This window comes from Myotis lucifugus, unplaced genomic scaffold, assembly GCF_000147115.1.
Source record: "Myotis lucifugus unplaced genomic scaffold, Myoluc2.0 scaffold_44, whole genome shotgun sequence".
Lineage (NCBI taxonomy): Eukaryota > Metazoa > Chordata > Mammalia > Chiroptera > Vespertilionidae > Myotis > Myotis lucifugus.
The window spans coordinates 6,158,008-6,180,895 of record NW_005871092.1 but is presented as its reverse complement, the minus strand read 5'-3'; the positions used below and the strand labels follow the sequence as shown (position 1 = coordinate 6,180,895).

Genomic DNA, 22,888 nt, shown 5'->3' with positions numbered 1-22,888 from the left:
GCCCTTGACAGAAACATTTGCCAACCTCTAATTTAACTGAAGAGAAATGAGAGCAGATGGACATTATATGTAACTAATATACCTACTGGTATAAGTTTTGTTTTCTTTTTTTCCTTTTCATTGGATTTATTGGGGTGACACTGGTTAACAAAATTATATAGGTTTCAGTTGCACAATTCTACGTATCATCTGTACACTGTAGTGTGTGTTCACCACCCCAAGTCAAGTCTCCGTCCATCACCATTTATACCCACTATATCCTCCTCCACCTCCCTCCCCCAGCTAACCCCCTGCAGTCACCACACTGTTGTATTTTATTTTCTTAAAAAGGAAATATGGATTTATTTTAAATCATGTAAGTCAGGAATAGTAAGCAAATAGGGTAAAATATTAATAACAGGTGAACTGGTTAAAGGACATTTGAATATTCTTTGCTATTATTCTTGAAATTTTTCTATAAATTTGAAATTCTTTGTAAATAGAAAGTTAAAAACTGTTAACATCTGAAAGCACAGAGTCAGATGCAGTCAAATAATACCAGGGTATTTCTTGACAGAGTTTGATAGGGATTACCGGCATGTAAAATTCTTAAGAGAGTTGGGGATATATTGAAATCAGTAGTATCTTTATGAGATCTTCACTACAGCAAAATATTTCAGAGCAAGGCTGTGGAAAGCTGAGTACTGGCCCCCAAAGATAGCCGGGTCCTAATCTCTGGAACCTGGGGATGTTACCTTATCTGGCAAAGGGGCTTTGCAGATGTGATTAACCCTTTTCGGTCCAACCTCGAGGCTGACTCGACAGACCAGGTGCTAGGAGCAGATTCAACGTCGAGTAATAAGAACATTAAAAAGTTCAACATTCAATCCTGTCAATTAATTTGGACCAGACTGTTTGAATTCCAAAAATAACATTGGACCGCAAAGGGTTAAATTAAGGATCTTGAGCTGGGCAGTTTCTGCTGGATTATCTAAGTAAACACAGGTGTCCTACAAAGAGAGGGAGATGTGACCACAGAAGAAAAAGCTATGGCCGCTGATGCAGGACCCTGGGCGGCACGTTTTGAAGAGGGAGGAAGGGAAAGGAGGCCGGGAGAGTGGTGGGGATGCAGCTCTAGCAGCTGGGAGAGTCCAGGGTGCAGGTTCTTTCCAAGCCTCCAGGGGGGTGTGGCCCTGACAACACCCTGACTTTGGCCCAGTGAAACCCATTTCAGAACTGTAACCGCCAAATGGTAAGTTGTATAAGTTATTGGAAACTGATACCTAATAACTAATTTAATTTATTTAAACTAAATATTATTTAATACAGAAAACAGAATTACAAAGATTTTTTTAAATCTTACTCTGTAATCTAAAATGACTCATTTTTCTACACAAAAGAAAATAGCAGTCAATATTCTTCTTTTATCTTTGTTGCTACCACATTTTATGTAACTCCTAGAGATTATTAAAAAAAATAGTCTATACCCAAACTCTACAGATTGTCTTTTACTCTCATAAGCTTATAAATAGAATGGAAGTTTTATGAATAGAACTTAAAGTTTAAAGGAAGATTGAATGTCTTAATTTGTAGCTTTCTGCATTCTATGACAAATGATTTGAAATGTAAATTTACAAACTGAATATTAATTTAAAACACAAATGAATATAAAGAACGCTTTATAAACACAAAGCCTTCGCCATGCATTAAAAATCAAACATTGAAATCTACATTTAAAGCCATCTGAGACTCCCTTTTTTTAAAAAATATTTTTTTTTTCATTTATTCAGAGAGGAAGCGAGAGGGAGAAAGAGATAGAAACATCGATGACAGAGAATCATTGATTGGCTGCCTCCTGCATGCCCCCTACTGGAGATCCAGTCTGCAAGCTGGGCAATATGCCCTGACCTGGAATCCAACTGTGACGTCCAGGTTTATAGGTAGACGCTCAACCACTGAGCAACACAGGCCAGACCCAAGACTCCATTTTTATAAACATGTCATGGGAAGCCTTCTGAGGCAACCTCTCTGCGTGACCCCTGCACCGCTTCCATCCATCAGCATGGGAATCTCCCCACGGTAGGCAGACCTCGGCTGCCTCGAAAAGGATGTCATAAAATGATTCACATCACAGTGGGTTTTCATAAAGATTTAATATGCCACCTTTTCCACGGGTTATGTGTAGTTTAATAATCCAAACAGCATAAATGAATTTCTAATGCTGTAACTTCAGGCATTAGTGACAGGCTGCAGAGAGACAGATCTTGTGGGGAAAGAATGTAGAATTATGCACAGATCACACTGAACTGTATATCTCCAGCCCCACAATCTCTCTTAAATTCCAGACGTGAAGTCAAACTACCTTCATGACATTTCCACTTGGGTGTCTAATGATCATCTCAAAATTAACTCATCCAAAACTAAAATCTTGACGTTTCTCTCCCAAATCTGCTCCTTCACTGGTGTTTATCATCTCGGTAAATGGCACTTCATTCGCCCAGTTGCTCTGGGCAAAGACCTTGATTCTATTCTTGAGTTCTCTCTTCCTCCCACACCCAAACCCAATCCAGCAATAAATCCTGGACTGACACCATGAGGTATGCAGGGACACAGCCTTTGTGACTGTTCAAACATGGAAATGCTTCAATGAAGTGGGTGCTGCCTTCCCTTCCCAGCTGCCGTGGCCCCTCCGGAGGTGACACAGACCACAGACCTCCCAACAATGAACAACTAATGGCCAGCAGGGCTCATCCAGGACCCTGCTCCAGGCCCAAGGTCAGCACCCATTCTGACTGTCTGAGTATCCCTACCTTACAATTATAAATATTTTTACATTCTATCACCTCTAACAGACTCCAGCCACTGATCTCTTCCTTTACAACTAACCCTACTCCAAGCCACCAGCCACTCTGACCTGGACTATTACAATAGTCTCCACACGGGTCTCTTCATTTCCATTCTTGTTCCACAAGGCAACCAGAATAACTAGAATTATTAATGCACTCCTATCATTTCCCTATTCGAAATCTTTCCATAATTTCCCATCAGACTTAAAATAAAAAATCCTTAATATAGCCTTCACCCCCTATATGACTGGCCTCAGTGTATACTATTGAATGAATGAATGAATGAATAGAACCTTAGAGCTATAAAAGGTTAGGAGCATGAGCAGGTAGCAAACCTAGATTTCCCACTTATTAGCTGTGAAACGCAGGATGAGTTCACTTCTCCAAGCTTCAGTTTAATCGTGGAGATCACTCCTAGAAGAACAGAGGATTCTGTGATGATAAAATGAGATTGTACTTAATACCTAATACTATAACAAAAGCTTCATAATAGTAACTTAATTGTTATTATTAAGTAAATCCCCTCATTTTATACACAATTATACTAAGTATATTTAAGTCTACAGGCAAAATAGGTTAATAAAGATTAGTCTTATCAGATATTATAAATATACCTGTCCCCCAAAAGAGTAAAATTTCAAGCAAAAAAAAATAAATAAATCCTATAATCACAAACCCAATTGGCAAATAATTGCCAAAGACAAAACCTAGAATAAAGAAAGTACTACAAAGTTTGAAAGGTTTTCCAAAGCAATCCCAGAACTACTGACTTACATTCTTTCTTCCTTCCCCACATTATAACTACAAGCTGTAACTGTTTTACAGTAGACAAAGTTTCTCTAAAGGAATCTATTGTTGATTTTATAATGGAAATGGAAATCAGTACAAAAATTGTATTTATTTTACACAAAATAACTTTATTTCCATAAAGAAGGATAAAAAATGCAATGACTTCAAGTGAGTGAAACAGTAGTTCTCCTAAGGTGCCCCACATTTATGAACAGATGAATGTACTGATGTCTAATGTTACTAGAAAAACTACAACTGCTAAGTACGAAGATGCAGAATGGAAAACCTAGCAGTAAAATTTTATCTCCTCCAACAATGAGAAAAATATTTACTGATTAATATTTTAATAGCAGGCTTTGATTTCTGAAAGCAAGAAAGGGTCTGAGTGGAGTCTCCTTACATCATTTAAAGTAGGAAAAGAAACCAAAACGTGATCCAGTCAAAACAGGGATGTTCAGGGAGAAAAATCTTACTCCAGAATTTGAGACTTCTTTTTGATAGCTTTGGCTCATACCTTCAAATTCATATTTAGTGTATGCCATCATGAGAAAATATATATTTCTTTTCTATCAAAGCACATATGTAAAAGGCCAAATTTTATTTATCTTCTTTTTGCAGTTCTCAATTAAAAATGTACATAAATACTGCTAACTTTGAACTATATCAAATGCAGGTTGTTAGGCTGTATTTCTGTAAATAACTCTACACCTTAGATACACTTCTGTTACTTTAAATAACTCTAACAACAGAAAAAAAAAATATATATATATATATATATACATACTCTCTAACTGTATCCCTAGGGTTAGGATATCAGTTAGATTTCTTTGGTTTTAAGCCACAGAAACTAATTTTGGCTAGGAAAAATGGGACTTTATTGAAAAAATATGGAGAAATTCAGAGAATTCTAAAAAGAAGCTGAAAAACTGAGATTAAAGTAGGCAGGTATCTGGAAATCTCATACCATCAAGACTACTCTCAATGAGTGAAAGGCAATTTCCTAAACACAAATTGGATCACTAACAGAAGGGAGAAATACGCTGAGAAAGGAGATTTTAAGAGAAGTGTATGTAACTTACCTGTAACATTCCAGAAATAGTCTTATGATTTAATATTTGTAATGAATCTGAAGTGCTCCAATAACAGGCAAAATAGGATAACATCAATGCAAGAGTTCTATCTTCTAACATCATTAGAGAAATTTTATTTTGTTTCAAGCTCCATTCTAAACATTCTTTAGGCCATAAACCCAATCTCTAAAGGCCAGGAATCCATTTTAATCTGTTTTAAATGTCTACATCTACTTTGAAAATATTTTAATTTTAAAGAACAATGAACTGTGTGAGTGGTAAACATTAGATTTGGTATGTCCCAAGAATACTTGGTTCTTACAGTTTAGATCAATTATCCTATATAATAAAAGGCCAATATGCAAATCGACCGGCGGAACAACCGGTCGCTATGACACGCACTGACCACCAGGGGGCAGATGCTCAACGCAGGGGGAGCACCGCTCAGCCAGAAGCTGGGCTCACAGGCTGGAGAGTGCAGCGGTGGTGGCGGGAGCCTCTCACACTTCTGCAGCAGTGCTAAGGATGTCCGCTCCCTGAGGGCTCCCAGACTGTAGAGGGTGCAAGCTGGGCTGAGGGACACCCCCCCCCACCCGTGCACAAATTTCATGCACCGGGCCTCTGGTATTCTTATAGGATGAAAAGAAACTGCCCTTCTATCAGCAAAGTTCAGTAGTTTCCAACTTATTTTTCAATTGTGGAAGGCTTAAAACAAAGCTCAGCAGACTTTGCTTCTGATTAGTTGAAAATGACAAGCATAGAGTTAGCTAGGATTGAGAGCAGGATTTGCTCATCCTGCTTATCTAAGTCAGAAGCAACAAAACAAGTGGCTGTAAGTATTCAGGAATTAGGTAAACTTCTAAAAGAAAGGAACCTAGGTGTGAATTGTGTTGGGACCCAGAGTTCTTATATATTATCCTAAAGTAACTAACTATGTCCTAACATGTTATATGACTGACCTAGAAAGATTTATTTAGGATTAAAATATGTATGCATTTGAGTTTCTATTTTTCTAAAACAAACAAAATTACCACGTTTTTACAACTTGAATAATGCCGTGGAACTGAAGTGTGTTCTGGTAGCCAATACTGCCACCCAATGGCAAGTGTTAAAATTTAAAACCAAAGGATTGCAACAAATACAAGACAAAGGACCCAAGAACCAGATGCTCAAATTCTATCATTTCTCTCAATATTTAAAATTATGTTTTCTATGTCAAGCAAATGACATAATGCACTGGAGTACTAGTCTTCTAAAACATCTATCTTGAACAGCACTAGCAATCTAACACATCTCTAATTCATTCATTCAATCAAAAAAGGAAAAAACTGACTATATGTCAGGGACTACAGAAAGTGCTGAGGACACAAAGGTGATCAAAACATAATCATTCTTAACTCATGGAGTTCATATGCCAGTAGGAAAGATAATCAAAGGATCGCACAAACCTAAATGTGACAGATGCTATAAATTAATTAGGGGCCCATGAAAGCATATACCAGGGGGACCTAACCTGGTCTTAGAATGTTAATGGGGTGAGGCTATTCCAGGAGGAAGTTCAGAAATGAGAATGGCATTGAAATAGTAAGGGAGGGAGAACATGCAGGAAACTGAAATAAGTCCAAATAAAGCATGACTTTAAATGAAGAAACAGAGGCACCACACAAAACTATCAAATAACGTGACATAATTTAAAGGCTGAAAACACCAATCCTTATACGAGAACTGTGTCGGAGCTGGCTAGGTTGAAAAGTAGTAGTGGAAACATAAAGAATATTCTACAGACGGTAAAAAGGACTGAACGATAGCACTGAGCAGGATGTCTGGAACAGGAAAGGAACGGGGAGCATCTTCAAATGGTTAAGTGACTATCTTGTATAGAGACGATGGGAACCTGTTTTGCACCTGTATAGAATAAGGGGGAAAGTTTTGCTGTAATGGATTAAGAAAAAATCATCCCCGGAAGACTGCTGGTTTTGTCTTTTCAACCTGTCCAATCTTACCATAGATTTCACGTTGCTAAGTTTTACCGAGTAGACGAGAGAGAACCACTGAGCCCATTCCTTGTCAATTATGATGATGATCTACACTTTAAATATTTTATGTAAAAGTATTTGCTCAGAAGATTCCAATCATTTGCCTGGGAAAATCTCTCATTATGTGAATTTTGTTTCAGATACAGGATCCCTTCGCACTACACAAATAAGGAAAGTTAAATTCTCTATTTCTGTTTCTCGAGGCAGCCGTGGCACAGAAAAGACAACCTAGGTTTAGCCCAGCAGATACAACCTGGCATGATTTCAAATCTTCCCACGTGACACAAAGATGTGGGGACACTTTAGAACTGCTTCTCTCCATGCCTGCCCCTCTCTAACCATGGTTTCTCTAGCCTTCCATCCTCCTGGTGAGCCACTCAATATCCTGCGTATGAGTGAGGGTGCAGATTCAGAGAATCAAAAATAAGTTGCTTAGCCCGGCCGGCATGGCTCAGTGGCTGAGCGTCAACCTATGAACCAGGATGTCACGGTTTGATTCCCAGTCAGGGCATATGCCTGGGTTACAGGCTTGATCCCCAGTAGGGGGCGTGCAGGAGGCAGCTTATCAATGATTCCCATCATTGATGTTTCTATCTCTCTCCCTCTCCTGTCCTCCCTGAAATCAATAAAAATATATTTTTTAAAAAATAAGTTGTTTATATAAGCTATAAGTTAATTTCTCTCTCATAAAACATTCTAGAGGCGAGTGAACAAGGGCTCCTGGTTAGTTACTGGCATTTACCGGCCAGCGGGGAAGGTCCTCATGGTCTGAAATTCCCACACAGCACTTCCACACACATCCTACTCACCTAAACTGTGTACAACAGCCACACTAGCTGCAAGGAAGGCTGGGAATTGTGGTTTGTAGCTGGGAGGCCATGTGCTGAGCCAAACACACTGGGTGAGGGCAATTATTTGAAAGAATGGAAGGATGAATGCTGGGAGCTAATCACTGCTATACTTTCCAGAAAACTACGTTTCTGCTCAAATGAGACAGAGCTGTTTCTGCTGCTTATAGTCAAAACTTCAGTGATTCAGATCTTTTTAAGGTATGCAAAAGAGAGAAACCTGCAGCCACTGTGATGTGGAATTGACTAGGTATGGAGTTGCTTTGAAAGTCAATGTTCTACTGTATTCTGTACATCCTATATAATAAAGAGGTGATATTGCAAATTGACCCTCACGCCGTAATGCCATCACAAGATGGCGGCAGGCACAGCGGAGGCAGGGCCAGCAGCCACTTCGCACAACTTCTGCCGGGGTTCCGCGACCCCGAGTGCTCGCCACAGGGGTGAGAGCCAGCGGCTTCTGCACATGGCCCGGAGGTGGGGCATAGGGGCAGCACTCCAGGACTCGGGGCCGTCCTGCAGTGCACCAGCCACATGGGGTGAGACTTTGGGACTCAAGGCGGTCCCATGGTGTGTGTGGGGGGGGGGGGGGGAGGGGTCCCGGGTCTTGCGCGATTTCGCGCGACGGGTCACTAGTATGAACATAAAAGCTTCTCAAAGTTGCCTTTTTCCCTCCTTTGACTTAATAAGATGTTTACAAACTTTATTATGTGAAAAATGTCACAGAAGCTGGTAAGTCCACACAGGTCCCCATCCTTTAAGTAATCTCTTTAATATGCATATATCATTGCCACATCTATACATGACAAAAGTAAACATCAGACAATGAACTTGTGTGCTTTTCAAACTGCCGCATTTAGCATTTTCTATTTTCTCTGGTACTTTTGTTTTAGGGTTTTGTAAGTGCTTTCTACAGGAAAAGGGGGACAATTGACTCTAATGGTGCTTCTATCCTTAATATATACTTCTGTGTGATCTGGGAAAATGCTTCAAATGATTTTAAAAAGTGACAGCAGATAGTTAAGAAAGAAAGAGATAGATGAGAAAGTTCAAGGGGGAAGTAGAGTGTTGGCTGAGCAGCAGTCTTAGGAGGGGGTTCACAGTCAAACCAACCTGAGAAAACAAGATGTGAGGACCAGTGGGACAAGCATACAGAAATATTAGGAAGGGAATTCAAGACTTGACAGCAAGCTAGGCTTTTCCTCTGTGTTCTCATAAAAAAATCTCAATTTCCAGGACACAACACTTTGTTTTGTACATTAGCATAGAACCAAACAGAACAACTAAAGTTAACCAACATAAAAGATCCTATATAATAAAAGGGTAATATGCAAATTGACCAAACATCGGAACAGCCTGTCGCTATGATGTGCACTGACCACCAGGGGGCAGATGCTCAACACAGGAGCTGCCCCCTGGTGGTCAGTGCGCTCCCACAGGGGGAGCACCACTCAGCCACAAGCCGGCTCACGGCTGGCAAGCACAGTGGCAGTGGTGGGAAGCGGGCCTGAGCTTTCAGTCGGACATTCCCCAAGGGCTCCCAGACTGCTAACATTGCAGGCCAGGTTGAAGGGACCCACCCCTCCCAACCCACCAATGCACGAATGTCGTGCACCGGGCCTCTAGTTAAAATATAATAGCAGTAGCAACAATCTGTTGTTTTTTAACCCAAAGAATCCGGTTTCAAATAACACATTACAAAAAACTGCCAGCTGAATCTCAGAAGCGTGCCTCCTTAGCTCTCATTTTCAAATATCTCTAGTTTTGTCATCACTCCCCAGATGTCCTGGAAACAAATCTCTTTTTTTCCTTCCGTGATTCCTCCACATTCTACATCTCTGAATTAAAAACCTCATTTTCCCACTAACTTTGGTCATAATCCCAACTTCCTTAAACACAGACTCGGGGATCGGGTTTGAAGCTCAAAGGACCGTCTGCACACGGCCTGTCCTGAAAGAAGCACAATCTCCCTTTCAGCAAGCACCCCGCTCCCTCAAACACCCAGCTCAGCTCAGAGACCAAGGCTGTCATTGGTAAGGATCAGTACCAGTACAGACTGTGTTTGATATCTATTGTATTTCACAATTATAAACAATATGTGTCTCTCTATAACACTATTCCTATTATCACTGCTTTTGCATCCCCATTTCCATTTGCTTATAGATATACAAGAATCGGGAATGTTTATTATTTGAGGCATTACTGAGGAGAATAATAAAATGCGAAAGGCCAATAAACCAAAGCCAGAAAAGCAAAAGATAATATTCTGAACCAGATCTATATGACAAACCAAAAAAAAAAAAAAATACAGCGTTTCAAAGGGTTAATAAAAGTAAAGAACAGAAAAGGCCAGATATGTCCACAGAGAACAGTATGAAATAAGTGTCCCCTTGTGTTTCCAAGGCTGGTGAAATAAAATGAAGAACGAACGGCAGTTTGAAAAGCACCACGTGTATAAGCTATACCTGTACGTCTCAAGTCTTAATTCAAATGTATTCTTGATACACCATTCTCTCCTTAGAAAAGAAGATTATTTTAGTTTCAAGACTGAAATGAAAAGAAAAAGATAACCTCCAGGCACTTTTTAGAAGGAAGGTCACAAATTATTAAAATAGCCACTTAATAAGAGACACGACCCTATAATTAAAGAACATTAAGAAATTTGTATCTGTCATAATCATACTAGGCAATCAAATTCAATTCAGTAAGTAATCACTGGTATTTTGTGTGGTTGGAGTAGCTGATTTCTTTATGAGATAACATGGGTTGAAGATGGGCATAATTTATACAGAGCCTAATAATTCCTTGAAGTACTCAGCATACTCAGTAGCACGTTTTTAAAATGTATCTCAAGAATGATGAATACGACTATGAGAACCACATTCCCTTTGGTTTTTCCTTAGATAGGTCTGATAGCAACTACTGCTTATTACTACGACCAAATTATAACAGGTGAACATGTCACTTCCTACTATGTATTTCCTGAATCAAAGTTCCCTTATCAACAGGATTAGTATGTTTGCACAAAGCAATCTCTCAATATGTAAATATAATTAGCACATAGTAAGCTACAGATGGGTGGGTATAGGAATAACAGGCCTATCTCTTCTTTTAATTCCATAATGACAAAATTTATTATTTTACACTCAAATACTTAGGTGGACTAAAACTCTTCAACGTAGTCCAAAAGTAATCTTTAATGATAGATATTTATAAAAATTATTTAGAAATGCTTCCTCGGGAATCTTTTGCAATAAGCAGCTGAAATACTCTTTATTTTTGTTTGTTTTATTTTATTTAAATTCTTTATTGTTTAAAGTATTACATACTAGCATGTCTCCTTTTACTCTTATCATCAACTTTTTAAATATGCTGAGTTTTTAAAATAGCCACAGGAGGGCAGTATTTCCTAAAACATAAGTTTAATATAGGCATCTATTTTTTTTGCAATAAACTGCTAGACATCACAAATCAAATTTGAATGCAGCACGTGTTAAATTCGGGCAACAAAAAAATCACAGAATATCCTAATGATCACACACCTACAATTTAAAAAGAGCTTCATATATAACTTCCCTTGATTCTCAAAACAGCACATAGACAAAATCTATACCAATAGTATTTTGAAGAAGCAAACTATTGAGTTGATTATTAACTGAACATTCAAAAAACAAAACAAAGAAATGAGATTGGGGTGTTGCAAACTATAGCAAAACAGACGAGTGTAGATTCGCATTAATCTCTTAGACATATGAATCCGTTTCCAAATCATGACACCATGCATGCTTACCTTGCCAGCTATCATTGCAGACACACAGTTTTTCCCCTGTGAGGTCACAGTACCCGTGGTCAGGACTGCCGCAATTGGCTTTACAGTAGGGAATATCACAGGCCTCGCCCTTCCAGTATTTATCACATTCACAGTATACTTGACTTGGAACGGAGACACTCGTTGTACACTTCCCATGGCCAGAGCAATTGTTAGGACAAGAGTTGATTCTGTAAAACATAATTCATATATGTTCAAATTCAAGAAAATTGAAAAAGAAGTCTGGTTGATATTTTGTAGGCTTTGTAATTGTATGTCTTCTTATATATTTAACACAATTTCACAATATGATGTCAACTTTTTATTCTGTACCCTTTTACCCCTAATGCAATTCAGTTACATTTATTTGCAACTGGCCTTAGTTCATCCAATGAGTTTATATGGCCACAGACACGTCAAACTTCCGAGGGCTACACAAGCAACATCTGCAGATACATGTAGTTAAACATACAATGCTCTATAAAGGCTTAAGAATGCAGATGTTTTGAATATATATTTTACAGAAAAAAATTAAATTCATGAATACTTGAAGTTACATGAGAAACCAAGATATAATTTGGTTGTATAATATTTAAATAGCACACTACCATCTATACGCTGTTATACAGAAACTAGAGGCCCGGCACACAAAATTCATGCTCAGGTACAGTCCCTAGGCCTGGCCTGCGATCAGGGCCATCTTCCCCGGCTGCCCACAGCTGGCCCTGCCTGCTGCCGCCACCCACCCCAGTTCCCCATTTGCCATCGGGCGATCAGAGTCTAATGGCCAGGGGAAGGGATCAAGAGGTCGGCCGTTCCTGCTCACTCGCCAGCCCCACCCCCACCCCCGCCGCGGGTCGCCTTCTGTGTGTGGGGGGGGCAACTGGCAGGGTGGGGGCCTTGGCCTGGTGCTACCCATGTCCCCTGCCACCCACCCTCAGTTCCTCATTCACCATCGGGCAATCGGAGCCTGCCAGCCAGGGAAAGGGACCAAGAGGTGGTCAGTGCGCCTCATAGTGACTGGTTGAGTGGTCATTCTGGTCATTCCGCTGTTAGGGTCAATTTGCATATTACCCTTTTACTATATAGGATGAGATGTTTGTCAAATATTATTTTAAGGCTCTTAACTGATTAATAGAGTCTATTGAATATTTATTCTCCCTTGTATACATACTTGAGACAAATCAACTCTATAATAAATTGCTGATTCAAGATATTTAGAATGTTTTATTCCCGGTGAAAAATTCTCTACACTTACAAAGAAATATCATTCTCTACACTTGTAAAGAAAAGGGGAGAAAATGGATGGAGTTCCTCTGTGCTGTTCTAGTAATGGCATCAGAAAGTGTCTCTGGCTACTTCCCTTCACCCTTGGACTCCAAGATTTTTTAAAAAATGGATATAGTGTCAGACACATAGTAGATGCTCAATAAATATTTTATTTTAGAGGAGACAGTGATGTAGTCATTACCTTACCTATGAAAGCCTCAATTCCTCCCTGTGTAAAATGGGAGAAATGCACACATGTCAGAATTGTTGGGGTGAGAAATAAAGAATACAGTGTACACAGAGATCCAGTCTGGTCTGGATACAGAGGACTGCGAACACAGCCCCCACACCTGGAGCACAGGAGGGCAGAGGAGTTCCTGCTATGAGAAATGTTACCCTAGTTAATATTTGTTCACTTAATCATTTACCAATAATTTTAAATTTCATAATTAATTTTCAACCAAACTTAACGTGCTACCAATGTCCCGAAACTTAGGATTGATCCTAATGTGAGCTCAGACAGGATTCTGAGGCATGTTATTAATATTTGATGTCACTTATGATGTTGAAATGTCACACACTAGCCCGCTCCTTATACATATCTACAAAAACAAACAGTAAACTCTTTGTTGTTTGTTTGTTTTTTTTAAATATATTTTATTGATTTTTTACAGAGAGGAAGGGAGAGGGATAGAGAGTTAGAAACATCGATGAGAGAGAAACATCGATCAGCTACCTCCTGCACATCTCCCACTGGGGATGTGCCCGCAACCGATGTATATGCCCTTGACCGGAATTGAACCTGGGACCTTTCAGTCCCCAGGCCGACGCTCTATCCACTGAGCCAAACCGGTTTTGGCACAGTAAACTCTTTGAAGTCAAATTATAAAAATCCTTACAATATGAAATTTCAGAAAAATTACTTACGAATAAAAAATGTTGAAACCAGTGAGATTATATGCAGCATCACTAAAAAAATGTAACAGTGCGTAGCCGGACGTTGTAACGACTTCAGGCACACTTTCATTTCCCCGAATCTCAGGGACTATCAAACCACTGTGAGAGAGGAAAAGTAAACATTGTGTGTATTAGTATACATCTGACAGTTAATCACATAAAACGTACTCAGCAATATCTTTGTCAGGATCACTCAGAATCTCCATGAGAATGGGCGACAAGAACAAAGCTAAAACGGGTTCTCAGCCCATCAGCTGTACAGCAGCCAGCACGCTCACACCCACGCTGAGGCCACCACACTCCGATTTTCTTCTCACTTTTTGGACTGTAATGCCCCACCTCTCCCTTTGTCCTGCTACCCATCCTGTCCTAATACTCTAAGATGGTCTTTTAGTTAACTTCATATAAAACCTGCACTTAAAGCGACCTTGGTATTCCAAGTGACCTGTGGTTTCCTCCCTGGTTAAAAATTCTGGTGAAAAGGTTGTGCAGTCATCTCCACTATCCATCTCCAGGGCTTTTTCATCATCCCAAACATAAACTCTGTACTCCTTAAACAATAACTGCCCATTTCCCCCTTACCCATAGTCTTTTTTTAATGTTACGCCTTGTGTCGTTTTTTAGATCAGCGGTCGCCAACCGGTGGTCCGCAGACCACTGGTGGTCCATGAGGTCTGAAAGGTTGGCAACCACTTTTTTGATAATGATCCCTGCCTTGATTTTCCCCACTTTCTGTAATCTTCCTTATACCCCCTTCTTAAATTCAAGTGCACAAAAAAAATTGACAACTGTCATACTCTTGGTAGCATTTATTTCCATCTGTTGAGATCTTGCTTCCATGTGTGTCCCCTGTTTAATTCAAATAAAGTTTTATAAAAATCCTAAAAAAAAAAAATTCTGGTGAAGCTAGAAGGAACACCACACATGAGCTAAGGGACTGCAATGACATCCTCTTTAAGTTGTCCACTTCCAATATACTACTCCAGGTATTTTAGTTCATCTACCAGTAAGAATATATACTTTTTATATTTCTTTAAAATTTTGCATGCTCATACCAATTATATTAATACAGAACTATTGCAAATATACTGTTACTCACTCAAGGCCATATGCACACTGAAGAAAACAAACTTGTGGGGGATATAAATGTGCAAAAGTAAGAAATAAAGTTAATAACTGGTACTTCTTTTTTAAGCCAATTTGTTCCTGGAGAAAATTCCAGATCTTCATTTACTTGTACCACACTACTCTCCTTAAGTCTGTAGAAACATGCAATCTGAGAGAAAAGAAGCTGCTAACAACAAATTACACCACTCCAAGGAGTCAGCTCCTTTACATGACTTTTAAGCTAGCATTTGGGCACCACCAGGAACTGATGACCTCAAATTTGGCAGAACAAAATAAAATATTGCTGGAGGCAAAGACCAACAATAGTTAGCATAATAAATGTGAGAAGTCCCTCAGAAGGCTGATGTACTTTGATATTCAGCAGGGCTGAAAATCTGCCTATTATTTATTACCTGCTGCTGGCTGAACAGCTGAAGGAAGTTCCCCTAACCTGATAATCCTTTATTGTTTACCAAACCTTACCTTTGATATGTGTGTTTGCTTTGCTAAAGGGCATATGTATATTCTAGTAAATAAAAGCAAAGGGGACGGAAAAGTCAGCGAACTACTCCACTAGAGAGTAGGTATCTGTCTGGCTCTCCCAATGCCTTCCAAATTTATATTTCTTATATAGTCTCTTCATGTATGCCACAGCCCCGTCTCCAGATTCCTGAACCCTTGCTGCAAAAAGACTGCAGCAAATATTATAGTCAAATAATTTATTTGGCAAATGCAGTCTCAAAAGCAAACAGAGTAATCCACTCTTGATGCTTTAATAATAATTATTACATCTACTAGCTTATGTTTGAGAAGGAACAAAAAATTTTAAAGGGAGACTGTCCATAGAATTCAAATGCTGTAACACCAATCTTAGTTGCACATATGTATTTTTCATTGTCACAGTGAGATATCAAAATGAGTACACTGCTAAAAATAACACTCCCAAGCCTTTATAATAAAAATAATCTCTCTGAAACAGATAAAAAGAACAGATTTATTTACTTGGTTGTTTGTTTGTAAGTGTTTTAAAAGCATTAAATAAATGAGGGCTTCCACCTCTTGCATAGCACAAGCAATTTGGACCAACCAGCCCTGCCACTGATGTGCACTAGAGAACTAAGAAGAGGGTGAGCCCGGGCAATGGGGCCATTTCTCCTCATAGGCATTGCTGATTTCAAAGTTGGAAGTAAGGGCTGAAGAGCTAAGGAACTAGGTTGAGACACAGAGCTAGGAAAACAAAAAGTGGAAGCCAGGGCCCTCTCTTTGACCAGAGACCCCCAAAGAATAGAAATAAAAGTGAACCAATAAAAGACAGGGCCTCCAGGGGACCACCCTGCAGCTTGGATGTGAATTCCCTTAATACCTGAATTTGGATTCAGTTGACTGTGGATTGCTAGCATCCTCAGGCACCCTCTGTAGGACTATAGTATCTTTCAGGTCTCAAATTATTGCTACATATGATTTTACAAACATGATGCCCAGCACATCACTGTCCAGCACACAATTTAAAAAAAAAAAAAAAGCTGCCCAGCTGGCATGGCTCAGTGGTTGAGTGTTCAACTATGAACCAGTAAGTCATGGTTCAATTTCCGGTCAGGGCACATGCCCAGGTTGTGGGCTCAAGTTCTGGGGCATGCAGGTGGCAGCCAATCAATGATTGTCTCTCAGCATTGATGTTTCTATCTCTCTCTCCCTCTCCTTTCCTCTCTGAAATAATAAAAATATTTTTTCAAAGACTTCAGTCCAATCCATTCTCTAAAATCTAAAAAGTCTTGCCTACAAAGTCCAATGTCTTTAGTGTGATATACAAGAAAGCAATACTGCAGCGATTAAGGAATTACAAAACCTGACCTCGTATTCTGACTCCATCACTTATCCGAGAGGCAACTTTGGGTCACTCACAGAATCTCTCTATGCCTCAATCCTTCGTTTAAAATAGCAGTAACAATACCTAATATCAGGTCATTGTGAGGATTCAATGAGTTAATGTATGTGAAGCACTCTTGCACCCTGCCTGTCACATAATGAGCATTCAGTAGATATTACTGACTACTGTTGGTGGGAAATCTGGCTCCTACCTATCCTTCACATTACCTATAACCAAGTTACTCAAAACACTTACTACTATCTATTATCCCAAACGATAATATACTTTAGTGTGTCTTTGCCTTTGTGCATGTTTTTCTCTATCAAAATGACATCCTACGTGGTCCTCATACTTTGCCTATCATTCTACTCATGATGAAATTCACCATGAAGAATTACTTACTTCTGAAATCATAGTGTGCTCTTTTCAAAATCTGATCATAACATTTAATGTGCTGTGTGCTCTATTTACATGTTGCCACCAGTGGCTAACTACTGTGTAGTGATATATCCCCCAAATCCTTGGGATTACCCAAGGGATAGGCGTGTCTCTGTTATTCTCCATGGGCCCTGATAGTTTATGGTAATGGAAGCTGGCTACACCAGAAAGACCAACCAGTGATTTAAAGGGTCCAGGCTTTGAGCCACAAGAAATCAATCTGACTTCCAGAGAGAGGGCAGGAGCTAGATGTCCAATGGTTCAATCAATCAGGCCTATGTAACGAAAGCCCAATAAAAACTCTGACACCTGTAGCTGAGGTGAGCCTCCTGAATGGAGATACACGAGAGAGCTGGGAAGGTGACACATCCCGAGGACACAGATGGTTTGTTTATGATCCTCCCAGACTCTCCCTATGGTCGCCTCACTTGGCTGGCTGTGATTTTTATCCTTCATGATAAAACTATAATGATATGCACAGTGCTTTCCTGAGTTCTGTGAGTCATTCCAGAGAATTACTGAACCTATAGTGGTGGGCACCCCTAAATTTGTAGCCAGCTGATCAGAAGTATAAGTGACCTCAGGAACTCCTGAACTTGCCGCTGGTATCTGAGCTAAGGTTTATGAAGGGCTGTGCACTCAACTGATGAAGTTTAGCTTAAATCCAGGTCGTTGGTGTCTAAGTCATTGCAATACTCTTTATCTTATTTCTCACACCCTCCAGGCTTATGACAGCTTCTGGAACTCAGTGGGTTATCAAATATTTGTCACATAGGAAATACTTATGCAACTGGAATAATATGGACAATTAGATGCTGAATTCTTAGCAACATACAATTTAGCTTTTAAGTCACTAAACTATCAAGTCCTAATCCTGACCCTACCATCTATTATATGTAAAACTTAATTTCTCCGAGTCTCAATTTTCTCAACTGTAAAATGGGGATAACAGTAACTCTTCCACAAGGTCCTTGTGAGGATTACATGGCATTTAATTTTTTAAATTGATTTTAGAGAGAGGAAGGGGGAGAGAAACATGGATGTGAGAGGAAACATCGATCAGTTGTCTCCCACACGTGCCCCCTCCCCACCCGGGGATGGAACCTGAAACCTGGAACCTAGATATGTGCCCTGACGGGAATCAAACCAGACACCTCTTGGTGTAATGGACGAAGATCCAACCCAGGCACACCAGCCAGGGTGGATTACATGACATTTAAACTGCCCACTACAGTGCTTTTCAACAAGCAGGATGCTTTCATCTCCCTCCGGACACCTAACAGGAACACTTGCTAATGAGAAGTCACTGGTTCTATCTTCAAGGTCATATACTAAGTCCCATCTGCTAATTATCTTACAAAAGTTTCCTTCAGTGTCAAGAAGGGGTAGGTAAGAGTGTTAACGGACCACTGTTAATTAATGCAAAGTCATTACAACTACTGGAAAAACAAATGAAAAGGCGAACATCTAAATGATGGTCAGTCAATAGTGTCATAAAAATAGAGTAATGGCAGAATAACATCTAAATTGCTAAAAAATAAATGATAAACCCAGGACCTCATCTAATTGTCTCAATGAATTATCTTATGATGTGATTGTTCAGGAGGCTCTCCTCCATTTTCTACCTCCTACCCTTAGATGAAGGGCTAGTCATGGCTACTCTTTATATAATTTTCAAACATTTCAAAAATTAAGTTCTACAAGTATTTTGAGCAATAATGATATCACAGAACTGTGTCTAAGCTCCCAAGGAGTCATTATGAAACAGTCATTTGGAAATACAAGTCCTTACATGTTTGTCCAAAAAAATTATAGTCACATTCTGATACTAGTAAACCGAATATTGGCAACAAAAGAAAAAAGAAAATGAAAATTTTATAGGGAATAAACCTTTATCTATGTTTAAATTTGTAACAATGACTGAACATATAAAAGATACTATGTAAATAACAAAAGTAAAGAATAATGAGTAACTCTGGTCAACAATCACATTCATTAACTTATACACAAAATCTACGCTACATGTTCATAATTTTTCCTATACCTAATATATGTCCTATTTGCAAAACATTTTATAATTTGTACATTCAAACATAAAGATTTTAAAAATGATATTGAAAATTATGTGGTTTTAAAATTAAGCCTGACTACTACTAATAAAATATTTTGAAGCAACCAAAATTCCCAAATTTGAGAAATGATGGACACACCTTCTTTATTAAACCATTACATAAAGGATAATTTAACCTTTTTATAAAAATTGTAAATTTTATCATCTTGTGCCAAAATAAAAAGCCAACAATATATATATATATCCATCTATTTATCTGACAGCTAGAACTCGTGTTAATTTATTCAAATACTTCTGAAAACATCATCACTTTAAAAGAATACACTATATACAGCAAAAAACAAAGGATATTCATTCAGAATTCTACATTTCTGATATAAAACTCATTTATCTCTACTATATCAATACCAACATTATTATATATACACCTAAGTTGATGGTCAATATCTCTGCAAATTTATTTTGGACTACAGATCAGTATATCTTTAAAATTAATAAATTATATGTAGTTACTTTCCTAAAGCTGTAAGTTCAATTAAACATAAGTACTCACCTAAGTACAGCTATTAAAGGTGCATATATAGAATCTCCATCATAAACATACATGTGATCCCAGCTACATTCTGTAGCAAAATGATTGAATCTTAATCTTAACACTGCATTTGGACTAAAAGGAAATAAAATATTTTTAAATTAATGTATAATATGCAAAGCACAGTCCATTTACAGATAATTTTGCTATAAATTCTTAAGTCAGTGTAAAAGACTGATAAGCAGTCACATTTAAACTATAAAAAAGACATGCAACTTCAAAATCCACTACCAGGCCATGTGTATGTATCATCATTTTCTAAAGGTGCAGTCCACACGGAATGTTCAATCTCTTAAGGTGGAGGTTAAATAGACTGCATACATTATTGAAACTTATTGAACTGTATATTTAATATACGTGCATTTTATTTTATGCACACTGTTCTTGAATAAAGTTGAATTTTAAAATTCAACACTCAAGAAATAACTATTGTGATTTCTACACAAACCTTAACCAGAGGCCCTAGTAAGGTCTTCACATTTTAACTGAAAGGTCTCAATATGAAATACTATTAACAAGGAAACAAAAGGAGACCATAGGTGCACAGGGAATTAATAATTTTTAGGCTCTGAAAAACTCCTTAAGTATACCCCAAACTGCCAGTTTCCCAAAGGTACTCTCTAAAAATCATAATATTGTTCAAACAATTCATGTCAGTTCATTTATGATCCATTCACAAAGTTTAAATAGATAAATTCAGTCTAAAGCCCTAACTTCTGAAAAATACCTCTAAAAGGAAAGTTCACTCTTTTCTATAAAATGTTCTCTTTTTAACACCCTCACAACTAAAATGCTGATTACTATAAATCAATGGTATAATTTGGCATGGAATATTTTGCTTGCTGAGGCAGAGATGAGGGCATGAAATATTTTTACTTTCTATGGAATCTTCAAATTCTATAAGATGTTTAAAAGAAGCCAAAAAAATGCCTACCTGCTTTAAAATGACACACTAACAAACATCAACAATAAAATATCTGTAAAAATTAGCCTGGCCAATGTGGCTCAGCAGTTGAACATCAACCTATGAACCAAGAGGTCATGGTTCGATTCCCGGTGAGGGTACATGCCCGGGTTGGGGGCTCAACTCCCAGTGGGGAACGTGCCAGAGGCAGGCAATCGGTGATTCTCTTATCATTAATGTTTCCATCTCTCTCTCCCTCTACCTTCCTCTCTGAAATCAATAAAATATGTATTTAAAAAATAAAATACATGTAAAAATTAAACTATCATCACAAGTGATAAGTATTGTAACTTTTATTAAATGTGATATCTAAAAGTTGTAAAGCCCATAAAAATATCGTGAATACTGGTACTGTTTTTCTAATAATAAGCAATTAAATAACCTCTATTATTATAAAGTTGTTATACTTTACTGCTTTAACATTGATATGACATCCTCTTTATCATTTTTGAATAAAATAAGTATACCCAAATTGTATACTTACTAGCCTTCAATTAGCCATGTACATTTAGTTTTATACTTATAGTTAATTGGACCATCTGTTAAATATCCAGAAGGTTCTGTTAACCTAGAAAACAAAATCATGAAAATAATTACCTTAAAGTAACTTTAAGACATATAGTAGCACAAGAAAATTTAAAAGACATTAAGTTACAGGAATGGGATATAGCATTTTTGTCAAAAAAGAAGTTATTTACAACTTAGAAAATTTTTCAAATTGTCATATATTTCTCTAGATCTTTTTATTTTGGCTTTCTTTAAACCTTAATATATTAAGACCATTTCATTTCACATGGTGGAAAAATGTACTGCAAGATTGAACACTGTACTGATGGGATGAATGTTGACACGGAATAGATTAAGTTAAATTTCCTCTGCACAAAAATTAGGTGGAGGCAAGAAGGAAAATCAAATACACTGAAAAATACAGATCTTTGGAATACAGCAATAGTATATGTGCATGCTACCTTCAAAGCTATACTGTTAGCTGTGTTTGTTTATCACGCACCAGTATTGCTAAAGTAACTGTCACCAGGCTTACTGATTTTGGCTACCTGTTTTTATTATCATTTTCTCTTGTCTATATGATTTTTCAGAATTTAAAAATATTTAAAACAGGATCCTAATTCTACTTCATTTTGTTCTCCTTAGCTCAGCCCAATTATTTTACCAAGACCATATCTCTCTATATATAAGCCTAATATGCTAAGTGTCCAACCGTTCAACCAGTCGCTATGACGTGCACTGACCACCAGGGGGCAGATGCTCTGACTGGTAGGTTAGCTTGCTGCTGGGGTCCAACTGATTGGGACTGTGCGAGCAAGCCAGACACACCCTGGAGCCCTCCCACAGCCCCTCCCCGGCATTGATTGTGCACCAGTGGGGTCCCTCAGGCTGGCCTGCACCCTCTCACAATCCGGGACCCTTTGGGGGATGTCAGAGAGCCGGTTTCGGCCCAATCCCCACAGGCCAGGCCGAAGGACCCCACCAGTGCACAAATCCATGCACCGGCCTCTAGTTTTAAATAATTACAATAGCTTCCCATTTAGCCTTTATATATTTATATCCGATATAATAAAAACCTAATATGCTAACTGTCCAGTCATCCAGTAGGCCATTCAACCAATCAAAGCGTAATATGCTAATGATATGCTAAGGCCACTCAACTGCTTGCTATGACATGCACTGACCACCAGGGGGCAGATGCTCCGACCAGTGGCTTAGCTTGCTGCTGGGGTCCAGCCGATCGGGACTGAGCCAGACAGGCCGGACACACCCTGGAGCCCTCCCAGGGTCCCTCCCCAGCTGGCCAACCTCCCGCATCCCTCCCTGGCCCCAATTGTGTACCGGTAGGGTCCCTCAGCCTGGCCTGCCCTGTCTTGCAATCTGGGCTGAGGGGACCCCTCCATCCCCCCACCCCCCAAATGCACTAATTTCATGCACCAGGACTCTAGTATGCATATAAACACAAAACACATATACACATCAGGGCTTATCACATATTCACATATGCATACACACGTACACATACATATATACAACACAGATATAAGGGTCATTATTTAGTTTTAGATAAAATTAAAATTTCCATATATTACAGAGTCTTAAAAACATTAGGGGGGGAAAATTATCTACCTAAATCAGGGCTGACAGAAGGGTCAATCAATATGAATGTTATTTGTAAAGCTTTCATAATCCCAGCCAGCTTACTTTGGGCAAGAAGGTGGCTAGTTCATGCTTAGAAAA

The 22,888-nt window shown here is 38.7% G+C and overlaps 1 protein-coding gene across 1 annotated transcript in view; it reads right to left on the bottom strand.

The window, feature by feature from the left end:
* The window catches only part of ATRNL1 (attractin like 1), a 474,447-nt gene that overhangs the window by 398,715 nt on the left and 52,844 nt on the right, over positions 1–22,888 (bottom strand). The window contains exons 6-9 of the mRNA XM_023753345.1: positions 21,126–21,209; positions 19,639–19,752; positions 13,573–13,701; positions 11,359–11,567 (exon numbers count right to left, since the gene is read on the bottom strand). Of these exons, the coding sequence (XP_023609113.1) occupies positions 11,359–11,567; positions 13,573–13,701; positions 19,639–19,752; positions 21,126–21,209 (536 nt within the window). The remainder of the gene's footprint in view (positions 1–11,358; positions 11,568–13,572; positions 13,702–19,638; positions 19,753–21,125; positions 21,210–22,888) is intronic.